The following is a 27,248-nucleotide window of genomic DNA, read 5'->3' on the forward strand; positions in this document are numbered from 1 at the left end:
CCTAGAGAAGATAGTAATTGAGCAGTATATAAATTGCTTGAGTTGTGAGCAGAGAAGTGCCTTGTTCAAATCTCCCCTCTGCTGTGAACACACATGCAATCCTATGCATGTGCACACAAAGGTAAAACCCCTTATGTTCAGTGGGGCTTCCAATAAAGTGAGCATAGGATTGCAGACATGAGCAACTGCACTGTTAGGCTGAACAGGCTCCTGTAAGGATTTTGATATACTGTATGTGATGTGTTTTAACCACTTTACATCCCTCATAATGCCCTACATACCCAAGCTGGCTACAATTATATTAAAGCAATATAAAAGCAAATCAAGCTACAAAGCCAACAATAAAAGCAAGAGCAGATAAGATCAGCAACAGCAAAATAAACCACCGTAGCAGACTGGCCTCTCTAAATTCAGATGACCTTCACTGGCTGGTGGAAGATCACCAGAGAGCTGGCTCAGTGGGGGCCTCCGAAAAGGGAATGTCAAAGCCGCTGCTAAATTTGCTATAAGCATTAGTTGTACGTATCTCAGGTTTGAGTAGTTTTCTCCCTTTATAGATGTTGGCTTAAACACTTAACAACTGTAACATTCTGCTTCACTGGGGGGATAAATATTAAGGCCAGTATTTCCGAGAACACTTATAGATCAAGCTATTGTGTCAGTGCCATAGCAAAGAGAGATGCTTTCAGCTGATAAATGTTGCCCTCTTGCCCCTGAAACCCAGCCCAAAGCGAATGCTTTGTTTTAATAGCAAAACCTTCACAAAAGGTCAGGTTTACTTGTTACCTTTCTGTCTACAGTTTCCATCACTAGCTCAGAATCTCATCACCCAAGCCATATGTCTCTGTTTTTTTTTAAAAGGTGTGAAAAATGAAATGGAGAAATCTACCATGCTGGGAAAAGTACAAACTTCCCTCCCTAAAGAGGGAGGCATATTTGCCACTGTTGTGGTTGTACCCCAATATTCAATTTTTTAAAAACCACCTATGGTGCTGTGGAACATATTAGGCACTTTGCTAGGTAATATATTGGGTACATTAAGGGTCTTTACTAGAGCGTTCTGCTGCATGGAAAATGATTTATTGCCTTCTGTTGGTAGCATGATTTGCAATCCTACTTATCCTTCAGTTCAAAAGAATTTACTTCCAACAAGTAAGCTTAGGATCACAGCCAAACTATAAGAAGTAACTGGGAAAAGCCAGTAAGTGCTTTTCGAGTAGTTTGGATCAATTTAACCATATTGAAACTATCACACAAACAGGGAAACGAAAGAGGAATATGTAGAATTTTAAGTTTACCACAGAACCAAAAAAAATGTTCTGTAGCTAAAAAAATTATTTATATTTTTGTCATATAGCTAAATATGTTGTAGATATTCCTCCCTTCAAAGCAGTTCACAAAAGTACCGCAACTAAAAAATGGCAACAAAATAAAACCAGCATCATTTGCAAGGAGAGAGAGGGGAAATCTTAAAACTAAAAGCTAGGTGATTTTTTTGAAAGTTGTAACAGCATGTCAAAGGCTTAAAAGGCCCAAATGAACTTCTCTAGGGAGAGAATTTGTTGCAGCAACAGAAAAGTCACGGCTTCTCCAAAATAACCCTGGGAACTGTAGTTTGTTAAGGCCTTTGTTAACAAACTACAGTTCCCAGGATTCTTTGAGGCAAGTTGTGCCTTAAAGTGGTATAAATAGTACTGTACTTTAGATGCATGGTGTGGATGTGATGCCAGTCTCATGGCGCATGCAGCTGTAGCTGAGATTGGATGCAAAGCAAGGCCCTAATGGACAGGCAGGATTCTATGGGAAGAGGTGGTGCTTTCAAATATCCTGGCCTCATACCATTTAAGATTTGGGAGGTAAGAACCAGCAGGTAGAAAAGGTACACTACACTCCTACACACCATGATAATTATAATTATTCTGATTGCCGCTAGATCAACAGTCCCTTGCCATCCCACCCACCGCTCTAGTGAAGTAGTCTCCAACTTTTTCAGACTTGCGATCCACCTTCAACCCAAACTTTGCATTTGGGAACCCAATTCTTAATCAGACCATATATTTGTATAGTGTTAGTGCTGCTAACTGTTGTGAACAACCTTGGGTCCCATTGTGAAGTGGGTCCTGGTCCACCTGTTGAAGAGCAATGCACAAAAGGAGCAGCAGGAAGGGGAGGCAGGGAGAAATGAGAAGGAACCAGACTAAGGCTTGCTCTGGCTCAACAGATAATGATCTCAGAGGATCTCTAGCATATTTCCCCAAAACTGGATTTTCGGAAGCCATCAACCAGTGCTGCAGGTTCAGGAAGAAGGGCATTGGGAGCACAAGAGTGAGGAATTAATTTGCATTGTATTTCTGTGTGGAACTTTCTATTTATGAGGGTATCTGTGGGGTAACGAGTCTCATATAACTCACCTGCTAAAAATCTAATTAATGCATTTAAAGGTTAATACCAGAGTAAGCTGTCATGCCAGGCTTAGCTATATCACTTCTCTTACCTTGGGAGGAAATAGGTAATCAAGCCTATTGTATCTCCCCAGTCTACCTGAGAAGCTCAGCATGTGAAGAGGTTTGAGCAGGTTGCTGCAGCTCAACTGCATGGCTCTCACCAGCCATTCTGGTGTTCTTATATCAATCATTTAGGAACTTTTACCACTTTGCAACCAAGCGAGTTTTATTGCCTGTGAAACTTTTCTGAATCTGATCTTTGGATAGTTTGTAAGCAAACCATTTTTAAACTTGCCAAATGTGTGGTCTTTTCCTATGCTGGGGTGAGAGGGAGACTTATTTGTGAGGGGACATTTTGGAACTCAGAGGGGCATATTTTAAAGGTCTAACTGCCTATATTTCCACGTTTTGTTTTGTGGCTTTAAAATCTGCACTGGGATTCTCTGACCAAAGAATAGTACTCGTCTCAAACTTGGATCTTGCCATCCAGGAATCCCCCCCCCCCTCTCTCTCTCTCACACACACACACACACACACAGTCTGCTTTTTTTCTTTAAAATTGTTTAGGGGTACAGTGGTACCTCGGGTTACAGACGCTTCAGGTTACAGACGCTTCAGGTTACAGACTCTGCTAACCCAGAAATAGTACCTTGGGTTAAGAACTTTGCTTCAGGATGAGAACAGAAATCGTGCTCCGGCGGCGCGGTGGCAGCAGGAGGCCCCATTAGCTAAAGTGGTGCTTCCGGTTAAGAACAGTTTCAGGTTAAGAACGGACCTCTGGAACGAATTAAGTTTTTAACCTGAGGTACCACGGTACTCTCATTTTGACTCAAGAAAATCACTATAGTGATTTTATAGTTCAAATTGGGATTCACAAAATGTTTAGGGGTATGCATCCCCCCAGAAAAAAGCACTGTGTGTGTATGTGTATGTGTATATATGCATGTGCGTGTGTGTATTTGTGCCAGCTGTATCTTATTATTTTACCCTTGCAATATAAAAATTCTTAGACAAATCAAACAGATTTTTTTCCCAAAACATTAGTTTCTTGAAGCTAATGCATCATACGCATTTCCTTACGTTTACTGTTTAACTTAATTGAAATGTGTTTCCAAGGAATGCCTAATACTACTTGGACTGAAAGGTATTATGTACACAAAGCAAACATTACTGATGACTATTTAAAGGCTTTCAACACTGCTCTCCATTACGGTAATTCATACGTGCAGGAAGTATTGGGTAAGACATTTTTCTACCTCTTCCTTAGCATTGTTTTACATTGTTTAAAACATTATATACCAAGTTCATTAATGTATGGGGATCCTGGCTCTATGTGCCAAATTTTATTAAATGATGGACTAATTAAAACTTTAGCAGTTCATGTGATTCGCCTATTGAGTTTAAAACAAATAGTTTATTTTAGAATGCACCAGTTTTCTTTGTGTTGCAGATCGATACAGCTTGAATCACAGACATCTTTTAAAGACAACCATGTTTATCAGAAACATGGTGGTAGGAATGCTTCTTATCTGTTCTCTCTGGACGGAGACCACCACAGCCGGTTCCAGTTTTTTAAGTCCCGAACAACCAAAAACTCAGGTAAATGCTGAACACATTGTTACGTCCCCACACTGATACTTTATCAAAAGGTGTTTCATCCTGGACAGTTAATCATTTGCCTATTGGGTTTGCATGTGATTTGTTTTTAGCAGCGAAAAGTCTCCCCAAAACCTACAACAAAGTTCCATCGCCGAGATGCAGAAACATTTTTGGATGTTCATGGAAGTGAGACTGAGAGAGACAGCAATGAAATAGAAATAAAGGTAACTACTCCATACCCTCCAACATTTCTCCAATAAAAATAGGGACGTCCCATTCATAATGGTAATTTTACTATTTATCCTCCACACATCTTACTGGGTTGCCCCAGCCACTCTGAGCAGCTTCCAACATATTAAAAAACATAATAAAACATTAAACATAAAAAACCTTCCCTGTACAGGATTGCCCTCAGATAGCTTGGGGGTCAGATAACTCCATACCCTCCAACATTTCTCCAATGAAAATAGGGACATTCTAAGGAAAAGTGAGGTCAAATCAGATACTGGGATGGTCCCTGGAAAATAGGGACATGGAGGGTCTGCTACTCCCCACCCTTGCTGCCCCAAATCAACTTGTACCACCCAAATTAAGAGTAAAATATTTCCCCTCCTCCCAAAACATTTTACTGATGTACATAGTATATTAACAAAAGGGGGGAACCCCCATAATTTAATACATAAAGGTAAAGGTAAAGGTACCCCTGCCCAATTTAATACATAGTATTTAGCATTTTCATGTACAAATAGCCACTGCCCAAAATCATACTCCAGCCAGAAATCAGTGCATATACAGATAACCTCATGCACAGGGATATGATTACAGTATGGGTAACCCAAAGGGCCCGAACCTTGAATCTTTTATGTTGGGTCTCGGATCTCTTGCCTCTTTCTACTCACTTTTAAAACTTTTATTTTTCATTTGCTTACAAGGCAGCTAGGGGTTGTAACTGAAGTCTTTTTAGTATTTAGTATCTAGTCACTGAACAGGATTCTTACTTGCAACAAGAATGAGATAATGAAGGACAGGACCCAGAAACTACTCTCTGTGTATGAAAACAGGACATTCTTTACCACCTAATTTAGTATTTAGGTTTTCCAATAACCTTGAGAGAAGAAGGTACGAACAGAAGAGTTGGATAAGCTTTGCTGATAATTGGCTACTTTGCATTCTTGCTGTGTCTGAAACAAAATAATGTCCTTGTGGCATGGATAAACTATTTCTGTGGCTCTCTGTATATACTGACGAAATAGAGCAGGGTCTGGTCTGTCTATACAGTCTTGTCATACAATGTCCAGGATAGTGTCAAATGCCTGTTCCCAGAATGTTGTGACAGTATTGCAGGGCCACCACAGGTAAAATAGGGATTTCCAGTCTCTCTTGCACCAGGAACACAACAAAGTCATGCAGGAGTAAGGCGCTATGTCTGCAGAAATGACTTGTCCGCTGCAGATGAGGTTGTCCTTAAAAATTCTTTCAGGCTGGTTTCTGAAATGGAAGCTCTTATGTGGCAGCTTCCCACACAGTTCTTAACCCTTCCATATTGGCCACAAAGCTCCAAATGTAACAAAATATAAATAATGGAATCTAGGCCCTTTCTTCTAGAAGTAGGTCCAGTCCTCCCATTAGGCAAAGTGAGGCAACTGCCACAGGCAGCACTCCCATGGCTGTTCTTCATAACCCCTGAACCTTTTCCTTTCTGTTGAAAGACAGAGGTTCAGTGAAGGATGTTATCCCTTCATTAGTGTTGAAATAAGATTCAGTTGTCAGTCCAGTCATCTTTTAATCTTGTCCCCTGCCTCAGGCAGCAAAATGTTTTGGGCCAGTCCTTCATGGAAATCATTTGTACACAGATTCTGAAAAATGGTTAATGACCAAGCTACCTGGTGAGCACTTTGTAATTTGGATATGAATGCTCTTGCCTGGTTTTTCTGAGACCAACTAGTTCTTTGGCTATTTTAGGTTTTAATAGTGGATATAGAAAACAGGAAGGGACGCAGGTGGTGCTGTGGGTTAAACCACAGAGCCTAGGGCTTGCCGATCAGAAGGTCGGCTGTTCGAATCTCCGCGACGGGGTGAGCTCCCGTTGCTCGGTCCCTGCTCCTGCCAACCTAGTAGTTCGAAAGCACTTCAAAGTGCAAGTAGATAAATAGGTACCACTCCGGTGGGAAAGTAAACGGCGTTTTCGTGTGCTGCTCTAGTTCGCCAGAAGCAGTTTAGTCATGCTGGCCACATGACCCGGAAGCTGTACGCTGGCTCCCTCGGCCACTAAAACGAGATGAGCGCCGGAACCCCAGAGTCAGCCACGACCGGACCTAATGGTCAGGGGTCCCTTTACCTTTACTTATAGAAAACAGGTATTTAGTTCTATAAATATTGCCTACAAAGTGCCATAGTCTGGGATGGTTTTATATTGTTTTTATGTTGTGAACCGCCCTGAGTTGTGTGGGTATATGGTAATAATAAATAGTAGTAACAAAGTCTAACCTTAACGTCCTGCAACTTTCCTTAGTTCACTGTTCCCTTTGAAATTGGCATGAAAATCTCAGATGATCAGTACAAAGACTATGGCCCAATACTGGAGAAGCTTCTGGAAGACATACTTGTTGAAGACAATAAAGGTAACATTTCCTCATTCAAGGAACCAGGGTTTTTACCCAAATTCAATCCACAAGGTATTTGGAGATCAACTTTAATAATAATAATAATAATAATAATAATAATATACCCCATATAACACATTTTGAATATCCTCCCCTAACTACATCAGTCCATGCAGTGATAAAACAATGAAATCAGCTGCAAAGGCAACTCAATGCATTCCCTGCTTTTGTACAAGCTGTAGGTTCCTTTTAATCTGCTTGATAAATACCTCAGCTCTGTTTCTAGCCCAAGTCATCAGAAATTAAGGCTGCACACAAATGCACATCTACATGGGAACAAACAGAACTTGCTTGAGTAAATTATGCTTAGGATCTGGTTGCACACCAACAATCCTAAATAGTTACTAGAGAATATTCATCTTAAACAAGTGATTCCAAATAAATATGCTTAGATAGGACTGTACACACAAATATTTTAGGATTATGTATTAATAATAACTAGAAGGGCACCCTGTTTTTCATTTGTAAATCTTGTGTATTTTCAAACCCATGTCATGATTTAATCATATTTTTGAATGTATGGGACTTGTAATCTTTGTGGCAAAATGAACTCCAGCTGTTATCCATCACAATGGAAAACAAACCTATTTTTATGTTCCAGATTGGAAGTGGTGGTGGTATAGGGGACCCAATCTAAACAAAGCTTAAGGCTCAGGAAATCCTGTTGGCATCCCTGTAGGGTAGCACTCCTGCTAAAAGACAAAGTGTTCTATCAATGAAGTCACCCATTAATGCAAGAACTTCTCCTGATGCAACAAGACTTCCTATGTGCTTGTCTATATCTGCCCCAGTGGGTTGGGGAAACCCCCATAACTAAGAACAGATTTCAGAATATATATATATTTTTTTGCTGAAGCGTTCTCTACCCGCTTTACTGCTATTGATCCCATGGAGTTAACACTTTATGTATGGGGACAATATATATATATAGCTTCTCATGTCTACCTTCATTCATATGTTATTTGCTCTTTTAACAGGTAGAGCCTTGAAAATCATTTTACATTAACATAGCTTTTTATATTAACTACTGCCCTGTTGACCTTTCAGAAAACCAAGAAACACAGTGAAAAAGCAGCTGAAAATCAAGATGCTGGAGTTAACATAACAACTTTACATTAAAACGAGTTTCATGCTTTGAATTCAACTGCTTCCAATCTTACTTTATGCTATCTGACATACCTAATAAATGCCTTTATTACAGAATGTTAAAAGCGTATCTGGCAACTTATTGGAAGATTCTGTGTTGGCAAAGCTACAAAGCTTTGTAAAGAAATAAAATAAAATATGCCAATAAGAGGGTTAGCGGAAAGATTGTAATCAGGGGAAAGAGCTGGGAGACTAGAATGAATTTAGCTGGATACCATTGATTGCCTCATGCATTTGTTGCAGGAGAAAATAATATCTGAGCTTGTGCTTATTTATCAGTTTCTAAAACAGTGTGGAATTAAACTTCAGGAACTATATAACAGCGAAGCAAGTAACACATTCTTTCATCAAAGGAAGAACTGTGTTGACACTAGGGAATACAATTGCTACCACAAAAAAGAATGAGGCTTCCTGTTAATTAGCTATGATCTGGATCGCAGGCATAACTCTGCAAATGATATTTTTTTGCTATGTTGCATGCATTTTAAAAAAGCAGGTCAAGGGACTCCTAAATTCTACTTCAAGGCAATTGAGCCACATTAGCATATCATGCTAAATTATACTATGTCCCATGCAGACATGCTAGCTCCTAAGAAGATTGCAGCCTGGGCTTTTTAGGTCAGTACAGCATGGTAGCGAAGCCAGTTTGGCTTAACATGCTGTCCAAACCTGGGTTGATACGTTATGGTCTTTCCTCCTTAACAACGTCTTGTAGTCGAGGTTTGTCCTATGGTTAACCCTGACCCTACAGATTGTGATTAAGGAGGAGAGACTATATAACTATATTTCTGGGTTAGAACACCACACTGCTAGCATTCTGCACTGCCCTAAAAAGCCTAGGGAGGAGCAAAGTTTGTCAAGTTCCTCTTCACCAGGACATAAGAGCCTGCTGGATCAGGCCAGTGGCCCATCTAGTCCTTCATCCTGTTCACAGTAGCCAACCAGATGCCTGTGGAAAACCCACAAGCGGAGCCTTATCACAAGAATACTCTCTTCTCCTGTGGTCTCCAACAACTGATTTTCAGAAGCTTAGTGCCTCCAACCATAGAGCAAAATCATTCATGTGTTTATAATAAGCCAAATCGGGACCTGAGGGTTTCAGGATGTCAAACAGCTGGTGATGGTGTTTTAAAGATGGAAAAGTGAGAACTGTCTTATGACTGGAAAGGGAGAGCATGGTTTTATTGTTATTCCTGCATATAAACATACATACATACATACATACATACATACACACACACACCTCACACACGTGTGCAGAAGGAAAAAGTTACTTAGAATGCTGTTTTCACAAACATTAGGAAACACTTTAATAAAACAAATAGAAGTATATACAGAAGGACCTTTCTATATAACATGAAGACACTGCTGAACTGAAGGTAAAGGAAGGGCACAGAACAACAATGTTTGCTTTCCATGTTATTGGTTGCAATACTTTAATTTCTTGCCCAAGAGTCATGGATACAACATGTATGAATATTTATATAAAAATATGTTTATTTACAAGTAATCTTTTTAAAGTCCAAATAATACATAATAGAACAACATAGAAACATGGAATCATTTTTCTTTATTAAAAAGGAACCCACTGCAGAGGTTAAAACTGCCTAATTAAAACAAAAACAAATCATGGTTTCCCACAAAATAATATTGAGAGCCTATTTCACTCCCCTGCTTTAATTACTTTGTGTGTGCTTCGGTTTCTGGAGAACACAGTGTATCTAGAGTAGCCTTCCTCAGCCTAAGGCTCTCCCGATGCTGTTGAGACTCCAGCTCCCATCAGTCCCAGCCAACATGGGAGTGGTGGTCCAACAACATGCAGATGACACTAGATTAGAGGTTAGATCTAGAGAGTATTTCACAGCCCTTTCAGTATCTCTGAGTTATTATGCAAATTCAGTTCAGTTTAAGGTTCTTGCCATATAGACATCCTTAGAGATGATCCTTTGTGCTAATGCATATGGGGGGGGATTACTATCATATACTGGTAATGTATGTCATTACTTCTTTGAGTATATTCATGCTATACCAAATAGAAGGTTTTTAACTAAGAATATATGGTATTGCAGTTACATGGACTGCTGCTCCAAGAGAAATAATCAGACAAGGCAAAGACTATTTAGGAGCACTTTCTTTTTTAAGGCTAAGCCTCGCCTTACCAGGGGTAGCCATCAGGGTCCACTGCCCATCATTCCTGGTCACTGGCCATGGTGGGGCTGGAGTTAATGGAAGTTGGAGTCCAACGTTTGAAGAGCACCCTGTACTAAGGCATACCTGGCCTTCTCCTTTCTATTGGAAACTGGCCTTCTAAAAATGCTCAGTTATAATCTCCTTCAGATACATTAAAAAAAAGCAAATAAAAATTTAAAAAATCAATATGCTGACAATTTTTTGGCTGCCCAAGATAATTTAAAATTAAAGAAAGCCACTCTTATGAATAAAATCAACACTAAGGCACCTTAAAAGGAAGTGAACAAATAGCAGAGGGGAGGGGAAGCAGCAGGAAAAGGTGTGAATTTTAAAGGACTGTGGTTCAATTAAGCACTTATTAATATTTTCCTTGTTTCCAGAAGTCACAATATCCAAGCTGGTCAACATTAATGTGCAAGTTCCAAATTTATATTTACATAAAAAGTATTTCCTCATCAACTCTTTTCCACACTCCCTTGTGCTTCCCTACAAGTCATATATTCTTTTTGTGTTTTGTCTTAGAATGCCTAACATGGCAGGCAATGACACGTCTTTGAGCCGAGCAATCTCTTTAACGGTGTGCAGAGCTACTCCTGGATGTGAATACTGGCATACAGTTTTGGGAACCTGGAAAAAGCAGAAGCAGAGTTTTAGGAGATAAGGTTATTGCCTGCACTTGTGCCTTCAATATTTCACATTTAACAAACTCCCATCCATCTTTGACTCCCTTATCTTTGAGTATTTCTGACCATGGGATCTCACCCAACAGAATCATAGAATGGTAAAGTTGAGACCACAAGGATCATCCAGTTCAACTCCCTGCTGTGCAGGAATATTTTGCCCGACATGGGGCTCAAATCCATGATCCTGAGATTAAGAGTCTCATGCTCTACCAACTGAGCTATCCCTCAGTAGCTCTTTTAGCTTTTTAAAATCAGCCTTCTTAAAGTCCAGACCTCCTGCAGCTGCTTCTTTCTTGTAGTTTCCTGCCCATTAACAGGTTTCTGTAGCACCGCCTCAGTTTCCTGCGCATCTATGAAGCTACTATCCCCAGTACCAGGTGTTTCCCTGTCATCTGTAATATTGTCTCCCTGCCCCGCAGGATTTACTTTAAGCTCTTCTGATCAGGTTTGTGAGATTCTTACCAATCACATTCTTGCCAACAATTGTGAGGTGCAGCCTATCTCTTGCCAGAAGTCCTTCCTTGAGGAAGTGGAGACCATGGTCCAAGACCCCAAACCTTTCCTGATGACCCCACCTGTGTGGGCAGTGATTGACTTTTGATATTTCCCCCTCTCTTCCTGGGCCATGACTTTCAACAGGAAGGAGTGATAAAACCCCCCACTGCATTGCGCTATATGAAGGGCCTGCTTCACCCTAAACCATTAACATTTTCTTTCATACTACACCCTAAAACAAGAAAGGACATTATTTTAATGAAGTATCAATCAGCACACAATAAAGGGACAAAGCATTGCAAACAACCCCAAATAAAACAAAATATCTTACCTGCCTAGGGAGGAAATATGGCGCATCTGTTTCTACAACTATTCTACTTAAAGGGATTTTCTGAACTGACTCTCTAGCCTCTGTAGCAGATGGATATGTCAGCAGTGCTGTGAATCCAACAGTAAGATTTGGAAAGTAGTCCAACAATGGTTCTATGGCACTGTATCTGCCAGTAAAGCAATGCCTAAGATAGAGAGAAAACAATGGTCATTCTGCAACATACGATGGCCAACCAGCAACAGGAAAACAGTAATGCTGGCCATGCTAAAGACCACACAGCAGGCTGGACACAGAATGATGGCTGCTATGTTGTTAATTTCTTCTTGGAATAAAAGCCACACTTCAGTTAAAATTGGTTGCGGAAGCTGCATATTATAATTTTAATACTATATTCAAGGAATTACAGAATCTAATTTCAATGAAATAGAGACCTTTGAAGCATTCAAGTTATGTCTTAATTTTCACTTATGATTTTAGAATGCTGGTGTGAAAAATTAAATGGCAACTTTTTTAAATAGAAAGGGAGATTTTATTTATGTATACACTGCCTTTTTCTCTGACAGGAAATTATGGCAGCTTACAGATAAAATAAGAACAGCTAAAAATGCTGGGGTGGGTGGGAACAATAATTAAAAAACAATTAAACATACAACACATATCTTTTTGAGATGTGTACTAAAAACATACAGTCACAACACAAATTGCATGGCACCAGCCCCCAAATTAAAAGCAGCCAGTTCCCCAAAGCATGTTTGAACAAGAAAGTATTCACTTGCCAGTGGAAAGACAATGAGGGAGCCAGCCTAACTTCTTTAGGGTGGAAATTCCAAAGTCTGGGAGCAGCCACCGAGGAGGCCCTCTCCTGCATCCCCACTAAGCATGCCTGAGGGTGGCAGGACCAGGAGAAGGGCCTCCCCCAAGGATCTCAGAACCCAGGCAGGCTTCTGCGAGGGAATACAGTGGTACCTCGGGTTAAGTATTTAATTCGTTCCAGAGGTCCGTTCTTAACCTGAAACTGTACTTAACCTGAAGCACCACTTTAGCTAATGGGGCCTCCTGCTGCTGTTGCGCCGCCGAAGCATGATTTCTGTTCTCATCCTGAAGCAAAATTCTTAACCCGAGGTACTATTTCTAGGTTAGCGGAGTCTGTAAGCTGAAGCATGTGTAACCTGAAGCGTATGTAACCCGAGGTACCACTGTACATTCTTTCAGATAGCTTGTACCTAAGCCCTCTAGGTCTTTGTAAGTCATAACCAGGGAATCACAGCTATACAGAATTTTAGGACCTCTGGCCTTCAGCTTCTTTTTAAAGTCAAGGATGGGTAGGCTTAAAATTATTTAATACAATTACCTGTGTATCTTGTAGTCTTTTGGCACGCATTTTTTCATGATTTCCAACAAGTCATCATCAGCATCTCTGCAGTGAATTACCAATGGTTTCCTTAAGGAAACAGCAAGATTCAGTTGCCTTTCAAATACCTGAAGCAAGCAAGAAAGGAGTATATCTTCAAATGCTATTAGAACTGCCCCGAGAACAAAAATGTAAGATGTGCGGAAAACAATCTAGTACCTCACTCCACCACTACCATTTATAATCTTACTACTTTTATCAAAATAAAAAAATCCTTCCAGTAGCACCTTTAAGACCAACTAAGTTAGTTCTTGGTATGAGCTTTCGTGTGCAAGCACACTTCTTCAGATACACTGAAACAGAAGTGTTTTATCAACACTGAAACACTGTGTTTTATCAACACAGTCCATTTTGTTAGGGAGTGGGGGGGGGCAGGGACATAAGAGAGAGAAATCTGTCCAGGAGCACATTTTCATTTATTTCATTTTAAAAGGCATTAAAGGAGTAGACTGGCTGAGCTTCAGTGTCAGTATTGTACATGATGCTGATGCAATTAGGAAACACCCCATACAAAACTGAAAGTAATATGAATAATTTAACATTGGATAAACAGATCAAATTGTAGATACTGACATGTTTAATAGATTTCCACTCATGCAACAGCTGCTGTAGGAAATGAAGGCAATTTTTACCAGTTCCTCTTCCTTCCTGCAGCTCCCTAGCCACTGAACACCTGCTCAAGAAAACTTAGGACTCTTCAAAAGAGCCCTAGGGGGTTGCAAGGGGGGAACCAGTAACTCTGGATCCAGGCCATTCAATATAGTTCTGTGTCTACAGCAAGTTTTTTGAACACATTTTGTTGAGAATTGTTCTTTTGCAGCCAACTAATATTACACATGATGATGCATTTTTCTTTCATTCTTCCTGCTCTGACCACTTACCTGAGCTTTTGACCAAACATTTCTGCTAGTAGGTTGTTTGCTACCATGCACCACTGCAATACTACTTTTGGATGTAGAAATCACATGCTGCTGAAATTCCAAAATATGGGATATGTCTCTTTTGCTAATGTATTCAAACCAAAGCCTATTGCGAGTGATTAGATAACAGAAATGCTTAGAAATATTTGAGCTACGTATCACCCCTGTGTTCTAGGTCAACACTGCACATTAATACATTTAACCAGCACTACAAAAATGATTTAGCAACCAATCCTGTTATTCTGTGGATTGCAACATACTCCGAGCAATGGACTGGAAAGGTGTTTTTTTCCAAAAGAAAGCTACTATCATCTCAACTTAGTGGGTTTTTTGAACAACTGCTTCACAACTTTACAGACCAATGACATCTTACAAAGTGAATGACTTGTTTCTTCACAAATCTTAAGAGACACTGAGCACAAAAAGTAACAGCACTCTCCTTTACCTTATGTTGCGTTGGGACCTCAGTGCTACATTTGTAAGAGTAATCCAGCCCCATTTCTCCAAAGGCAATAGCTTTGGGGTGCCTCATTGCCTGTAAGATACTTCTTTCATGAAGGTCTGTGTAATAACGTGCAAAGTGAGGATGACAGCCAAATGCCCCCCAAACCATGTCTTCCTTTAATAAATCTTCCCATAAGTAGTTGCTCAATGTACGAGGATCACAAAAGTCAGCTATACATCCCTGAAATTCTTCAGGAAAGCTGCTACTGTAAGTCTTTCGAAACTTAGAAAAAGTGCCCCTGAAAGCTGTCTTTGTATATAACATATCCAGATGACAGTGGGTATCAATAAACCCTTCTTTTAAATATTTAGGCAGGTCATCAGGCAAATCCTGGTTTACACACTGATTGACAAAAGACTCTGACTTGCGAGATGTGGAGAAAATAGGAACACCTGATGCTACTTCTTTACTCCGTCGTCTGTTTTTCTCTTCATCGACCGGGTGAGAACCAAGCGACCGGGGCCTGACACGCATACAAGGTTCTTTATCCCTTGGTGTAGTTGATGGGCTATCATATGAGGTATCTAATGAAACATCACAAAGATGGGTGGCATATGAGGTATCTTCAGAAGAACATGAAAAAGAAGAACAATCCGCTGGCTTGCTGCAGCTTGTCCAATACTTTGTATAGTCACTCATTCTGCGATTGTACAAATGAGGAGGATACATCACCAACTCTGTTGCCAACTGTGAAGTCTCCACTGTTTTTGGCGTACTGTGGTTTGGGATAGAATCCTCCTGGGAGAAAGTACTAGGTGGTTCTGCATCCTCCATGTCAGACCAATCACTTTCAGCCGAGGACTCTCTTTCTTTCCCCATTAACTGCAAATCATGAAATAAAATGAAAAAATCAATTCAGCTTGGTTATCTTGCATCTGATTAGTTTAAGTTATATGCAAGGGAAGATGACCAGGTCACAGGGGAAGACGACAAAAATACAAGAGGTATGCAGATTTTGTTTTTAAAAGAAAAATAGACATGGCTCTCCAGCTAATCTCTGTTAGGCCTGCCATGCCTATACTGGTTTATAACAAAAGTAAAGGAAGATATGAGGGATTTTTTGTATAATTTAAGGCAACACTATGTGAAAAATGCTTAAGAATTGTAACATGCCATTCAGACAACTGGTAGAAAATGCACATTGAAATAAAAGCATGTTAGTCTTGCAGTTTGTTATTCACAGAGAGCAAACACCACTTTATTTCGGATATTTGGTAGTCGACCACAAAAGGTAAGTAAAATTTGAGGATCACTGAAAACTTCTGTACTGATCAGCAATGCTATATTAGACACAATTTATTATTATGAGTGTCATCCAGAAAAAGGCCACATGACACCATAAAAAGGATGAAATCAGTTTTGTACACCGCTACATGGCAACTTCTAAGTTAATGGAATTCAGAAAACTATCTCTTAATCCTGAATCATACAAACAACAAAGGTTGTATTTGTAACTACTATTTTGTCCTACATCCTGCACCTCTGAAAACTGCTACTAAACATTTCTACAACCATTTGGAAGGATTCTGTGTTTAAATAGCACCTTTTAGTAATTTAAATTTAAGTTTAGTTTAAGTTTCCTTAAACTACATTCTTTTCCTACTAGCTTAAGAGTGAATCCTTGAAGCTATCTTAAGGATTTCTCAGACTTTTCGGAATGTGTTTACTTTTAAGTGCTGGCTCTTCATTTGTGTGAAATCAATTACATTTCAGGAACATTTAGCTACGGTTTCATTTTGAAAACCTTATTCCACAACAGCATGCCTCACCTTCTCATTTACTTCTGAACTGTGGTCATCCACAAACACAGGTTTTGGAGAAGATTCTACAATAACTGTCCTCTGGAAATTCACAAACTCCTTTGCAGCAGTAACACAATGTGCATCAGATGAACTGAGGCAAACATATTTTTCTTTTGGCGCAGTTTTCTGCTTTGTGAAGGTACTGTTGTATTTTGTCGTAGTTTTCTCACTGCTGCAACCTTGCTTGAACAGTTCTTCACCTTCATACTTGGACACTTCAGACACACTTCTCAGCTGGTTTCCTGGTCTCCCATACTCCTTTTTAGATAGACTGGCACAGGCATTTTCATCATCAGTTTGACTCTGCTGTTTGGTGGACTCTTGCTTATATTTTTGTTCTCCTTCAACCTGTAAAAGGTGAGATGTGCTTTTAAATTTATCATCTGATCTGCAATGCTCTCTGCAATCATTTTTTTTACTCCGTCCAACAGAAATGTTGGTGTCTTTTGGCTCCTTTTCCAGTTCTGGTTCATCTTCAAATCTTGATAATGCAGACCTTGATAATGTATACCTTGAGCTGCCCGCTGGTCTAGAAACCTCTTTTCCACTATGCCTAGAAATACTGTTTTCTTCTTTTGCAGCAACTTTCTGAAAGGTCGACTCCTGCTTAACTTCCGGTTCATCTTCAAATCTTGTTAATGTATGAATGTGCCTAGAGTTGCCACCTGGTTTGGAAGCCACTTTCCCACTATGCCTAGAGGTTTTCTTTTCTTGTTTTGCAGCAGCTTTCTGGAAGACAGAGTCCTGTTCAACTTCTGGTTCATCTTCAGATCTTGATAATGCATGAATATGCCTCAAGCTACCCTTTGATCTGGAAGCCTCTTTTCCACAATGCCTAGAGATATTACGTTCATCTTCTGCAGCAGCAGGGTGAAAGGTGGACTCCTGTTTAAAGTCTTTTTCTCTTTCTGAACTTGAAACTACAGATACACGTCTTGAGCTGCCATCTGACCCATGAGACTCTTTTCTATCCTGCCTGATAGAAATATTAATGTGTTCTTTTTCTATGGTTTTCAGACAGTTTAACTCTTTTCCAGGTTGCTGCTCTCCAAGTTTTGATGCTGTTGAGGGACGTCTCAGGTGGCCAGCTGATTCAGATGCCACTTTTTTAGAAACGCTTTCTTCCAGGGTTCCATTTGGAGGTGCCACCTCTCTTCTAGGTCGCAGTGGTCCCCCAAGTATAGCAAGCAAAGCTTTGCGGTATATTAGTCGAGATCCTTGGTCCTGGTCTTTCATTCTCCTCCTGCCACATTCAGCACCTGCTTCCTTTGAGGCACCTTTTCTTTCTGTGCTTGGTGTGAGGCTTGGACCTGTCTCACTGCAGCCATCTTGTTTAATCTAAACAGTAAATAACAGTGTAAACTTCATACAACATACCTAGTATCCATTTCATAGAAATGATATCTTCACATTGTAGGTTAAAAAGGCCAGCCTAAAAGAACCATACAATAGTTTGCAAAAAAAAAAAAAAAAAGGATTTTGGTTAGGGCAAATTAATCCTAAGCAATTGGACATAAATTAACAAATTTCTGAAAACCTGACTATCCTCAAAAAGTATGAAAAGCTACCAAGGATGCTCCACTAAGGCTGCAATCCTAAGGGGCTGAGAGAGAAAAATGTGTTTTAACCATCGTATTTAAAGCACTGCTGGATCCACACTGCTACTGATTCCCATTGGCTAGATTGCCTAGATTTCTCATTGGAAACAGTACAGGACAGACTTACACCAGGTCCCATGTGGGAATATCTCTCTCTCCAGTTTGGAGGCACTTCAAAGCTGCTGAGAAGACTGTAAATCCAAAGATTCAAAGTATTTCACAGTCCTCTAACATGCCCACAAACAGCTTAAACATGTCCCGTTTGGCCCAACAACTACAATAGGGCCAGAGTTATAGAGGCACTGTGGCACTGGAATCAGACATAAGTTCTAGCACTGGAGAAGCTCTGGTATATACGGCTCCCTCTAAGACACTTCCCAAGGGACAAAGAATTGCAACCTGAATACATTTTATTTAAATATTCATACAATTTCTATCCTACCCTTCAACAAAAACTCCCAAGGTAGGATTTTATCATCCATGATAAAAACTATAAAAACAAACACAAGTACATTATAAACAAATGCAATTCCCCTCGACCCCGCCTGATGTTCCAATATTTTCCATCACTTATCTACCTTTTGTTTCAAGGATTCTTGAGGCAAAGATGTCACATTTTCCTCAGACATGTCACAGGCAGGACGTTTTACAAGGAACAGTTTATTGGAAAGAGGGCGGTCTGGGCTCTCTCTAAGAATGCTGTCAGTTCCATCATTCGTATCAGTCTCATCAGAGGAAGAATCCGCTGCGGCGAATGAAGTTCTCGAGAACGCTTTATAAGACTCTGGAGCTTTCCTGAATGTAGCTGTCTCAATGGATGTAGCAGACCTACTGCTAGGGGAAGGCTGTGACGGCGCTTCTTTGGCGAGTCTGCGATATTTGGCGGGTGATCCAACAGACAAGCTGTCCCACTCTATTTTACGCCTCCTGTTTGGCTGCATTGAGGCTGGATTATCTGAGCATGAAAAGAGAGAAAAGCCAGAGTTTTTAACACATACACGCTGCCCAAGCTTGCGCCGCATTTCTGTAACACACTTCTGTAACGTGTGAGAACAGCAATGCGTAAGAAACGTGTCCTTTTAAAGTATGAACTTGTGTGTGTGTATGCAAAGAAGACTGGAGAACAGACAGCCATGCTCCCCCACTTCCACCACAGTTTCTCAAGCTAGTGCCCACAGAACTCAGGTACCTGTGCTTATCAAGGCCCTGATCCACCCATGTCACCAGCAACTCGCCAGGGCGCCTCTTTCTATCCTCCCTCCTTCAACACCCATAAAGGAGGCACAGAGGAAAAGAGGCCGGAGCTCCCAGCCTGCCTTGAGTGGGAAGCAGGAATGCGGGGCAGGCGGGGCAGTTGACCGCGGAGCCACAACCCGCCTAACTCCTGGAAGGAGTAGAGGCAGAGAGGCCAGGAAGACATTTCCTCAGGGGCTGCAAGCGGCCTCCCTCCTTGCCAAGCGCCGGCAGCCATTGGCTGCCTTCACCGGGGGGGCCCGCCCCTTCGGAGACGAAGCCGCCTTCTTTTCCTCTCCGCGTCAACCGCCCCCCCCCGGGGGAACATTGCCCCACGCGCGGCTTCCACTTTTCAAACTAGGGCGGTTGGCAGTTACAAGGCCGGGCGGCGTCTCCCTCTCCTCTCCCACCCCCCGCCCCCGCCCAGGGCCCCACTCTCGTCGCTCAGTACAGTACCGCGCGCCCCTCCTCTCGCTCGCAGCCGCCCTGTTCTTCACAAAGCTTAGGGGCGGCAACCGAACGCCGGGAGAAGCGGAGAGGGGAGGGGGGGAAAGCTGTTGGACAGGCTCGCCTTCTGATTGGGTGAGAGGAGGGTCAGGGGGCGGGCGCGTGGCCGGGAGCAGGGGTCCGCGTGACTGAAGCGAAGGGCAGTAGAACGGGAAGAGGAAGCGAACTTGGCGGGTGGGGAGAAGCGCGCTTGCGCAACCTGTTCGGCAGCCGGTTAAGCTTGGGCGTGTGTGGAGCTGCGCCGGACGCAGGCTCCGTTCTCGTCGCTGGCCGGCGAAGACCCCGCAGAGAGAGGCCGTCCTCTCCAAAACGCCCAGCTCCGTGGGGAATTGTGGCCGGTTGTGGTATTCAGACATTTCTATGCAACTGGAGATGACCACTGGGGCCCTAGTCACGTGCTGAGAGCAAATAATTGGGATCCAAGCAACTCCATCTGTAGAGACACACTCAGATAATTGAACCATCTTGCTAGGGCCCTACAGTGTGGAGTATGAAAATGCAAGGCACTTTCCCCTAGTGATAGCTATATATGGCCCACACTTGATTTACCAGCATTGTGGAATTCTGACCTTTTTAACTGCTTGAAATGTTGTGAAGATGGTTTTTGAAATGTTACTGTTGAGTTTTACTGTGTACTGTATTGTACTTTATGGGATTGTGTGCTGCAACCCGCTAGGGGTCCCGATAGATGTAGCGCAGGCTATTATAAACAAAACAAATTTATGTTCAGTACCATAAACAGTGGCACATATACAGTGGTGCCCCTCAAGACAAATGCCTTGCAAGACGAAAAACGCACAAGACGAAAGAGTTTTCCGTTTTTTGAGTCATTCCGCAAGACGAATTTCCCTATGGGCTTGCTTTGCAAGACGAAACGTCTTGCGAGTTCTTGCAAATTTGTTTCCTTTTTCTTAAAGCCGCTAATAGCCGTGCTTCGCAAGACGAAAAAATCGCAAGACAAAGAGACTCGCGGAACGGATTAATTACGTCTTGCGAGGCACCACTGTAACTAGAGAAAGAATTTATATGGAGACAGAACACCGTAGACCATTAAAAGGACCACATTCACAAAACAGCCTTTTTCAATAATTTATTTCAAATGTATAATTTGTTTTAAGCATTTGGAGCAATGAACCTGAAAAGTATATTGCAATGATGAGTTATGGAGCTCAAAGGGGGGAAAATATAGCTATTCAATAAAGCCATGGAACTGCATAATAATCTATTTCTGTCATCTCTTTGGATGCTTCAGACCGGAAGCTTATACAAATTTACTTAGATGTAAGCCCCACTGAACTTAATGACACTTATTTTTCAGTACACAAGTCTTAAGATTGCACTGCAAGACTTGCCCCTGCAACCCCAAAACTCCAGCAAGCAAAATTATTAATGCCAAAAAGGATAGAACACAATAGATGCAAATATACTTCAAAACTTAGTTTTTTAAAAAATATCAAAGTTCTGAAAATACATAAAATACAAAATATGCTACAAAATATTTCCAATATAAAGTATTCATTAATAGCTTCAAAAGGTAAACACTGTCAGGGAATAAATAGTTTTATAATAATACCATTAGCTTACTAGCAAACTTAAACCCCCAAAATCACCAATACAGCATTAATATTTTCTATACAACCATCCCTTTGAACCACTTACCATTAGGAGGTAAATAATGCAGTTTTGCTGAAGAAGCAAAAGGTTGTTGCTACATGAAACAGAAGTACCAAGTCTATCAGCTAGAGTAATCTTGGATTTGTTGTTGTTGTTTAATCGTTTAGTCGTGTCCGACTCTTCGTGACCCCATGGACCAGAGCACGCCAGGCACTTCTGTCCTCCACTGCCTCCCGCAGTTTGATCAAACTCATGCTGGTAGCTTCAAGAACACCATCCAGCCATCTCATCCTCTGTCGTCCCCTTCTCCTTGTGCCCTCCATCTTTCCCAGCATCAGGGTCTTTTCCAGGGAGTCTTCTCTTCTCATGAGGTGGCCAAAGTATTGGAGCCTCAGCTTCCTTCCAGTGAGCACTCAGGGCTGATTTCCTTAAGAATGGATACGTTTGATCTTCTTGCAGTCCATGGGACTCTCAAGAGTCTCCTCCAGCACCATAATTTAAAAGCATCAATTCTTCGGCGATCAGCCTTCTTTATGGTCCAGCTCTCACTTCCATACATCACTACTGGGAAAACCATAGCTTTTACTATACGGACCTTTGTTGGCAAGGTGATGTCTCTACTTTTTAAGATGCTGTCTAGGTTTGTCATTGCTTTTCTCCCAAGAAGCAGGCGTCTTTTAATTTCGTGACTGCTGTCACCATCTGCAGTGATCATGGAGCTCAAGAAAGTAAAATCTCTTACTGCCTCCATTTCTTCGCCTTCTATTTGCCAGGAGGTGATGGGCCCAGTGGCCATGATCTTCGTTTTTTTGATGTTGAGCTTCAGACCATATTTTGCGCTCTCCTCTTTAACCCTCAATAAAAGGTTCTTTAATTCCTCCTCACTTTCTGCCATCAAGGTTGTGTCATCTGCATATCTTGGATTTAGGACTGCTTAAATCTCTATAGTATTGAAATATGTCTCATTCACAGGATTTTGCCAAATTTGGGCTACAATATTAATACCTGGTATTATGTCCTATTGGTTTACCTGGTAATATGTCCTATTGAACTCAGTAGAACTTACTTCTGAATAAGCATGCATAGGACTGCATTGTTAGTGTGAGTTACTGTATTCTGAATTATATTTCTAAGGAATGTACAAAGTAGACAGTCCTGCAAAATGTATATTATTTTAGCTGCTATAGATGCATTTTAAATTTAGAGCAATCAGAACTGTGACCAGTTTTGTCTGCTTGGATGCAAAGCACGACATCAGTTCTGTATATTGCATCACACTGGGGTAACCTATGTTCAAAACTCCTTGTCTATGAAGTTCACTGAGGTGACTTTGAGCCAGTCATCATCCCTCAATGTAATCTAACTTGCAGAGATGTGATGATAAAAGGGGAAGAAACATGTGTGCTGTCTTGAGTAATTGGATATACATGTAAGAAATGAATAAATAAAATCTAAATACAAATAGAATTCTGACCATAGCAGTTCCTTAAGCAAGTAACTTGAGTCTTCATGTTGTAAAGAAGAATTCTCTTGCCATGTCAGAGGAGGTTTGTGTAAAATAAAAAGACAATGATAAAACCATGAGCAAGAGAAGACCCCCCCAAAGCATTTTATTCATAGTGCAGGCAAGCACTATAAATGTACCATAAAATTCAGTTTATACAATGGCTAGAGAAGGATGCTTTTCCCTCTTGTTCTGTTCTGTGCTTCACTTTGGCTGCAGCCTTTGGTTTCAAGAGAGCTGTGTCTACCAAAATACATTTCAATCACAGCCATAAAGCTGTGAATATAATCTTCTTGACACTAATCACCTCAAGTTGATGCTCTCCCCATCCTATCCTGTATCTTGTATAGGTACCCAATGTAACTTCAAAAAATGCACTGTGCTTTTGTTTCTACTGCCAGTAAAGTTTAATCTTCTGCAAACTGCATGGATGATGATTTAGTTACATCAAATCTTCAAGGAGTTCACAAGTATTTATCTTATTTTCTTCATACAATAAAAATCGTTCCATCATCTTTTTCTTTTTATCGTTGATTTTTATTTCTTTCACCCCTGCTGAAAGAAAGCGCAAATAAGCAATGTAATATAGTGACATTACAAATAATGTATACAATCACTAATTACTGAGGTAAAAGTTATTTTGAATAAACTAATTGCCCAATCCCTGGATGATCTATCCCAGGGATTTTATGTTATACAGCAGGAGAGACTACTGCTAAGGAATCCATTTCCCCCCAAGAGTTGATTCATTTTTTTAAAAAAACTGAGGGCCACTACAAAATCGAAACTGTTGCAGAATAAGCGAAGTATGATGACAACATGAAACCCATCTACCACATCCTACATGATACCAAAATGGTGTTAATTACATGTCACATAATTTAGCTCCAACAGTCCAGGTCACAGTATAATTCTGAAGTTGCCTATTTTTGTTTTAATTGAACTTGCTTCCCCATGTGCTTGGAACTATCCTAGAACCCTTGCATGATACCACTTCTCTTACTCTTTCAAATCCTTCCTATAAGTCCACTTTTTCCATAAAGCCTTTGACACAACTATCTAGTTCCCAAGCCTTAATGAAATACTCTCACTACGCCTAAGCATCTGAAACAGCCGCATATTCCTTCCCTGTTTACCCTTCATCCACTTCTCTCACCTTTCTCTTGTCTGCCCTGTGGCCAATTTTAGACTGTCAGGTTTTCAGGACAGGGATCATCTTGCCATGCAAATTGATGAAATAATAATATTTGTATTACTGTTATTATATACGTCATAAATGTTCCTAATTTTCCTCAAAGAATATTTAAAAGTTACCTTGTTACCTTGTGAAGAACAGGCAGCACCAGAGCTTTCCGTATTTGTATTTGATGGAGTTGTTTTATTTAAAGAACCAGTTATTTCTAGTGGCTCCTTATTAGAGTCCATATTTTTTGTTGAGAAGACACTGCTATATTCTGAATCATTTGCCAGAGGCTTTGTGGGAGAAACATTTTCTAGATATTGAGAGTTGTTGCTTGGTGGCTGGCAGGCAGCAGCAGCATCTGTAGGGTCCCACGAAAAGTTACTTGATTCATCTGACTCGCAAGGGACCCGTAATATCTGCCCAGAGTATGTTTCAGGAGACATGGCGCTCATCAAAGGTGGTAACAAATCTCCACAGTTCAAAGACCCGGGATTTGCTTCATTTGAGAAACCAAAATGAAGGGGGCTGGCTGACTCATCGTTTTCTTCTGGAGTATTCATGGAGAGTCCATGGTATCTGTTCCACTCGGGCATTTTCTGACACTGTATTTGATGATCTGCCATTTCGATTATTTCATGCACCTGTTTTTTTAACAGCAATGTTAAAACAGCTCATTCAGATTTTCCTCACTGGAAGAATGCAACGAAAATGTCTTGCAAGTTCCTGCGGGGTTTTTTTCCTCCCCCCCCCTTTTCCCCAAGCCGCTAAGCCGCTTATCAGCTGATCCGCTAAGCCGCTTATCAGCTGATCCGCTAAGGCCGCTAAGCCGCTAATAGCGCTAATCCGCTAAGCCGCTAATGGGCTTGCTTCCCAAGACGAAAAAACCGCAAGACGAAGAGACTCGCGGAACGGATTCTTTTCGTCTTGCGAGGCACCACTGTAATAGCCAGGTGCAGGACAATAGCAGAGATACAGACCTGCACTACTCGGCTGCAAAGCTATAAGAATGCAGGGCAAAGCTTTGCTGTTGTAGCAGGAAGTGGAAAGAGAAGTACACTTACCTCTGCCATGTTAGCATTTTTTTTCCGCAGGCAAACACAGGAAGCAGTGGCCAACCAAACAGCAGTCATTTCTGGTAAGTGACCTGCAAGCTTGTCTTGATATTTGTGACATATTTCTGTGGCAGCGAGTCTTTCAAAGGTTTTCTCCTTAGAACTGGATGGTTCCTTTGCCGCCTGGATTTCATCAAGGAAGACATCTTTCTATGGAAGAAAATGAGAAGGAGAAATGCAGTGTGCTCAGCTCCTTTTGTACGAGAACAATATTAAGCTGGCTAGCTCATTCAGACGACTGCCTCAAAATTACACTATGAAGCAGAGGACAGTGTTCATATTTAATTTTCATATAATTAAGGCAGGTCATACAAAAAAATAAATGGCAAGGTCATGAGAACTTAAAAACTACTATGGATTAGTTCCAGCGACATAGGATTGCCCTCTAAGAGTTTGTCCACACTTTCGCTTGTCCTGTGCTTAGAGAGCATGGGTCCAATAAGTTTTCTGTTTGCCCCATAGCTTACCTAGGGAAAACCCACTCTTTAGCAGTGAATCAGAACAAACATCAATCTGCAGAAAACCCGTTTAATGTGTGCTATGATTCAACAGTAAATACCAGGTTTTCCCAGGGAAAGTGGCGGAACAATCAGAAGTTTGGATGAGTCCTATGTGTGTTTTACTGGGAGGGGGGTTTCCAAACTGATTTCCCCTCCAGTTCAAGTACTTTTGGTTATTGCGGGAAACTCTTAAAATATTTATGCTGGGCCGTGCTACCCATTAGGGTTAGTGGCGCCCTGTGCCATGGCGCCCACCCATCGGGGTGCCCAGCAGTGGGAGTCCAGGACTGACCGGGAACGGCTGCGAGGGAACGCTGGGTGGCAGCGGCTCTTCCTACGGCCAGCTGCACTCTCTCGCTTCCTGCCTAGGAGAGGAGGCAGCAGCAGCAGCGTGCAAAACTACGCAGCGCCCATCTCCCTCCTGTCTGCCCCCGACAGTAGTGGGACTCCTGAGGAAGCCCGCCCAGCAAGTGAGCCTTGAGCTGCCCAGCACAGGGGGTGAGGAGGACGGCGAGGCGGAAGGGCACTGAGAACATTTCCCCGTCTGTTGAGGAAAAAGGTGGAGGAGGGATTCAGTCAGATTTGGGGCATGGGAGGGGAAAGCTGGGCGGGGGGGCACACTACCATTAGGACTCAGTTCAGAGGTAAGGATAGACTCGAGAGCATGCTCTCCATGCAGTTAGTGGTTACAAACAAACAAACACCAACAAAAAGTCCTTTAGATTCAGCAGGGCTTACTCTCAGGTAAGTGCAGCTGCAGCCTTTGTGACCCAAGTTTCGGGTCCTTTCTAGGTTCAGGATGTCACCACTTTACACCCCCCCACAATATCTGAAAACGTCAGCTTTGTACTTTATCACAAGTTGGCCTGGAACTTCATTCTCTGTGTCTTTATCAATTTATTTAAAGAACAACAAACGGGTGATTGCTTTAACTTTTTGATTTGAATCATGAGGATGAATTAGAAGAACTGCTGAGTCTTGAATGAGTCTTGCTTTGGAATTGAGGACTTCATTAGATTTTCTTCTACCTTTTTATTTCATTTTGTTCTAAGGGCTTGTTAGAGATAATGTGTAAGTGTGGTGTCAGCTCCCTAAAAAAAGGTCAACAACTCTGGGGAACCTTTCCTACAACTTTGGGGTTCCCCCCCTTAAAAAAGGTCGACAACTCTGGGAAACGGGAGGGGGCGCGCGGAGGGATCTTTGCACCATAGCGCCGGATATGCTTAAGACGGCCCTGTATTTATGCAGCATGTAAAAATAATAATTTTTTTTGTTTACTTTGGTAAGTATATGTATAAAAAACCATGTTCACTCAGATCCAGTTCAGCATTCAGCTGTCTAAGGGTTGTAAAGGCAGTACTAGGATTTTGAATGTGGCAGTCCCATTGCTAGCAGTAGGTGTGGGGGGGTATTGGGTTATTGTTTCTATTTCGATTATATATTTTGTGGTTTTATATTTTGATTTTGCTCTGTGAAACCGCCCTGAGACCTCTGGGTATAGGGCGGTATATAAGTTAAATAAATAATAAATAATAAATAATTTTTAAAAGAGAAGATCTGGCATATACTGCAGAACTGATCTGCATGGGAAAACATAAGGATTGCATTCTTTGGACCAGGTTGAAGATCTTCTATCGGGAATGATCCTGCTTCAAGCACCAACACACACACACTTAACTTACCAGGTAAAAAGGATTCCTTCCTTCATCCATTGCCTTCATGCCAGTCAGTATCTCTGCTAAAACCTTGAAAACATTGTTTTTATAATTACACACTTTCCCTTTTTAGAATGGATTATTCCTTAAGAT

At 41.3% G+C, this 27,248-nt stretch overlaps 3 protein-coding genes and 1 long non-coding RNA gene across 13 annotated transcripts in view; 2 read left to right on the forward strand and 2 right to left on the reverse strand.

The window, feature by feature from the left end:
* Positions 1–1,668: 1,668 nt before the first annotated feature.
* GHRL (ghrelin and obestatin prepropeptide) lies at positions 1,669–7,909 on the forward strand (the record flags this gene model as incomplete). Of its 3 annotated transcripts, none has more annotated exons than XM_080995936.1 (5): positions 1,669–1,856; positions 3,895–4,043; positions 4,154–4,267; positions 6,556–6,664; positions 7,754–7,909. In XM_080995936.1, 4 exons carry the CDS (start codon positions 3,936–3,938, stop codon positions 7,771–7,773), a joined length of 351 nt encoding a protein of 116 aa, XP_080852062.1. In that variant the 3' UTR covers positions 7,774–7,909. The 3 variants fall into 3 exon arrangements, with proteins under 3 accessions (XP_080852062.1, XP_080852060.1, XP_080852061.1); XM_080995934.1 differs by lacking the exon at positions 1,669–1,856 and adding an exon at positions 3,548–3,683; XM_080995935.1 differs by lacking the exon at positions 1,669–1,856 and adding an exon at positions 3,548–3,683 and having other exon boundaries at positions 4,157–4,267.
* A 1,228-nt stretch (positions 7,910–9,137) lies between these two features.
* On the reverse strand, positions 9,138–19,569 carry TATDN2 (TatD DNase domain containing 2). Of its 2 annotated transcripts, none has more exons than XM_080995679.1 (7): positions 19,477–19,569; positions 18,366–18,742; positions 16,157–17,527; positions 14,328–15,209; positions 12,903–13,030; positions 11,552–11,735; positions 9,138–10,669 (listed from the first exon to the last, which is right to left on the reverse strand). In XM_080995679.1, the coding sequence occupies exons 2-7, from the start codon at positions 18,726–18,728 to the stop codon at positions 10,529–10,531; spliced, it is 3,069 nt and encodes a 1,022-aa protein (XP_080851805.1). In that variant the 5' UTR covers positions 18,729–18,742; positions 19,477–19,569; the 3' UTR covers positions 9,138–10,528. The 2 variants fall into 2 exon arrangements, with proteins under 2 accessions (XP_080851805.1, XP_080851806.1); XM_080995680.1 differs by lacking the exon at positions 19,477–19,569 and adding an exon at positions 18,977–19,351.
* Positions 19,570–19,723: 154 nt separating this feature from the next.
* On the forward strand, positions 19,724–22,738 carry LOC308471672. The gene is made up of 2 exons (XR_013983057.1): positions 19,724–20,285; positions 20,541–22,738. It is a non-coding gene; the product is annotated as an uncharacterized lncRNA (long non-coding RNA).
* IRAK2 (interleukin 1 receptor associated kinase 2) overlaps positions 20,603–27,248 on the reverse strand; it is a 34,987-nt gene continuing 28,341 nt past the window's right edge. For 2 of the 7 annotated variants that reach the window (XM_080995713.1, XM_080995707.1), the window contains 4 exons: positions 27,123–27,185; positions 24,890–25,090; positions 23,968–24,469; positions 20,603–23,200 (listed from right to left, as the gene is read on the reverse strand). In XM_080995713.1, coding sequence (XP_080851839.1) covers positions 23,088–23,200; positions 23,968–24,469; positions 24,890–25,090; positions 27,123–27,185 — 879 coding nt within the window. In that variant the 3' untranslated portion in view covers positions 20,603–23,087. Of the gene's footprint in view, positions 23,201–23,801; positions 23,862–23,959; positions 24,470–24,889; positions 25,091–27,122; positions 27,186–27,248 lie in introns of all 7 variants that reach the window. The other 5 variants (XM_080995710.1, XM_080995709.1, XM_080995708.1 and 2 more) reach the window with 5 other exon arrangements.

The sequence above is a fragment of the Podarcis pityusensis genome (assembly GCF_964106645.2).
Source record: "Podarcis pityusensis genome assembly, chromosome: 2".
NCBI lineage: Eukaryota > Metazoa > Chordata > Lepidosauria > Squamata > Lacertidae > Podarcis > Podarcis pityusensis.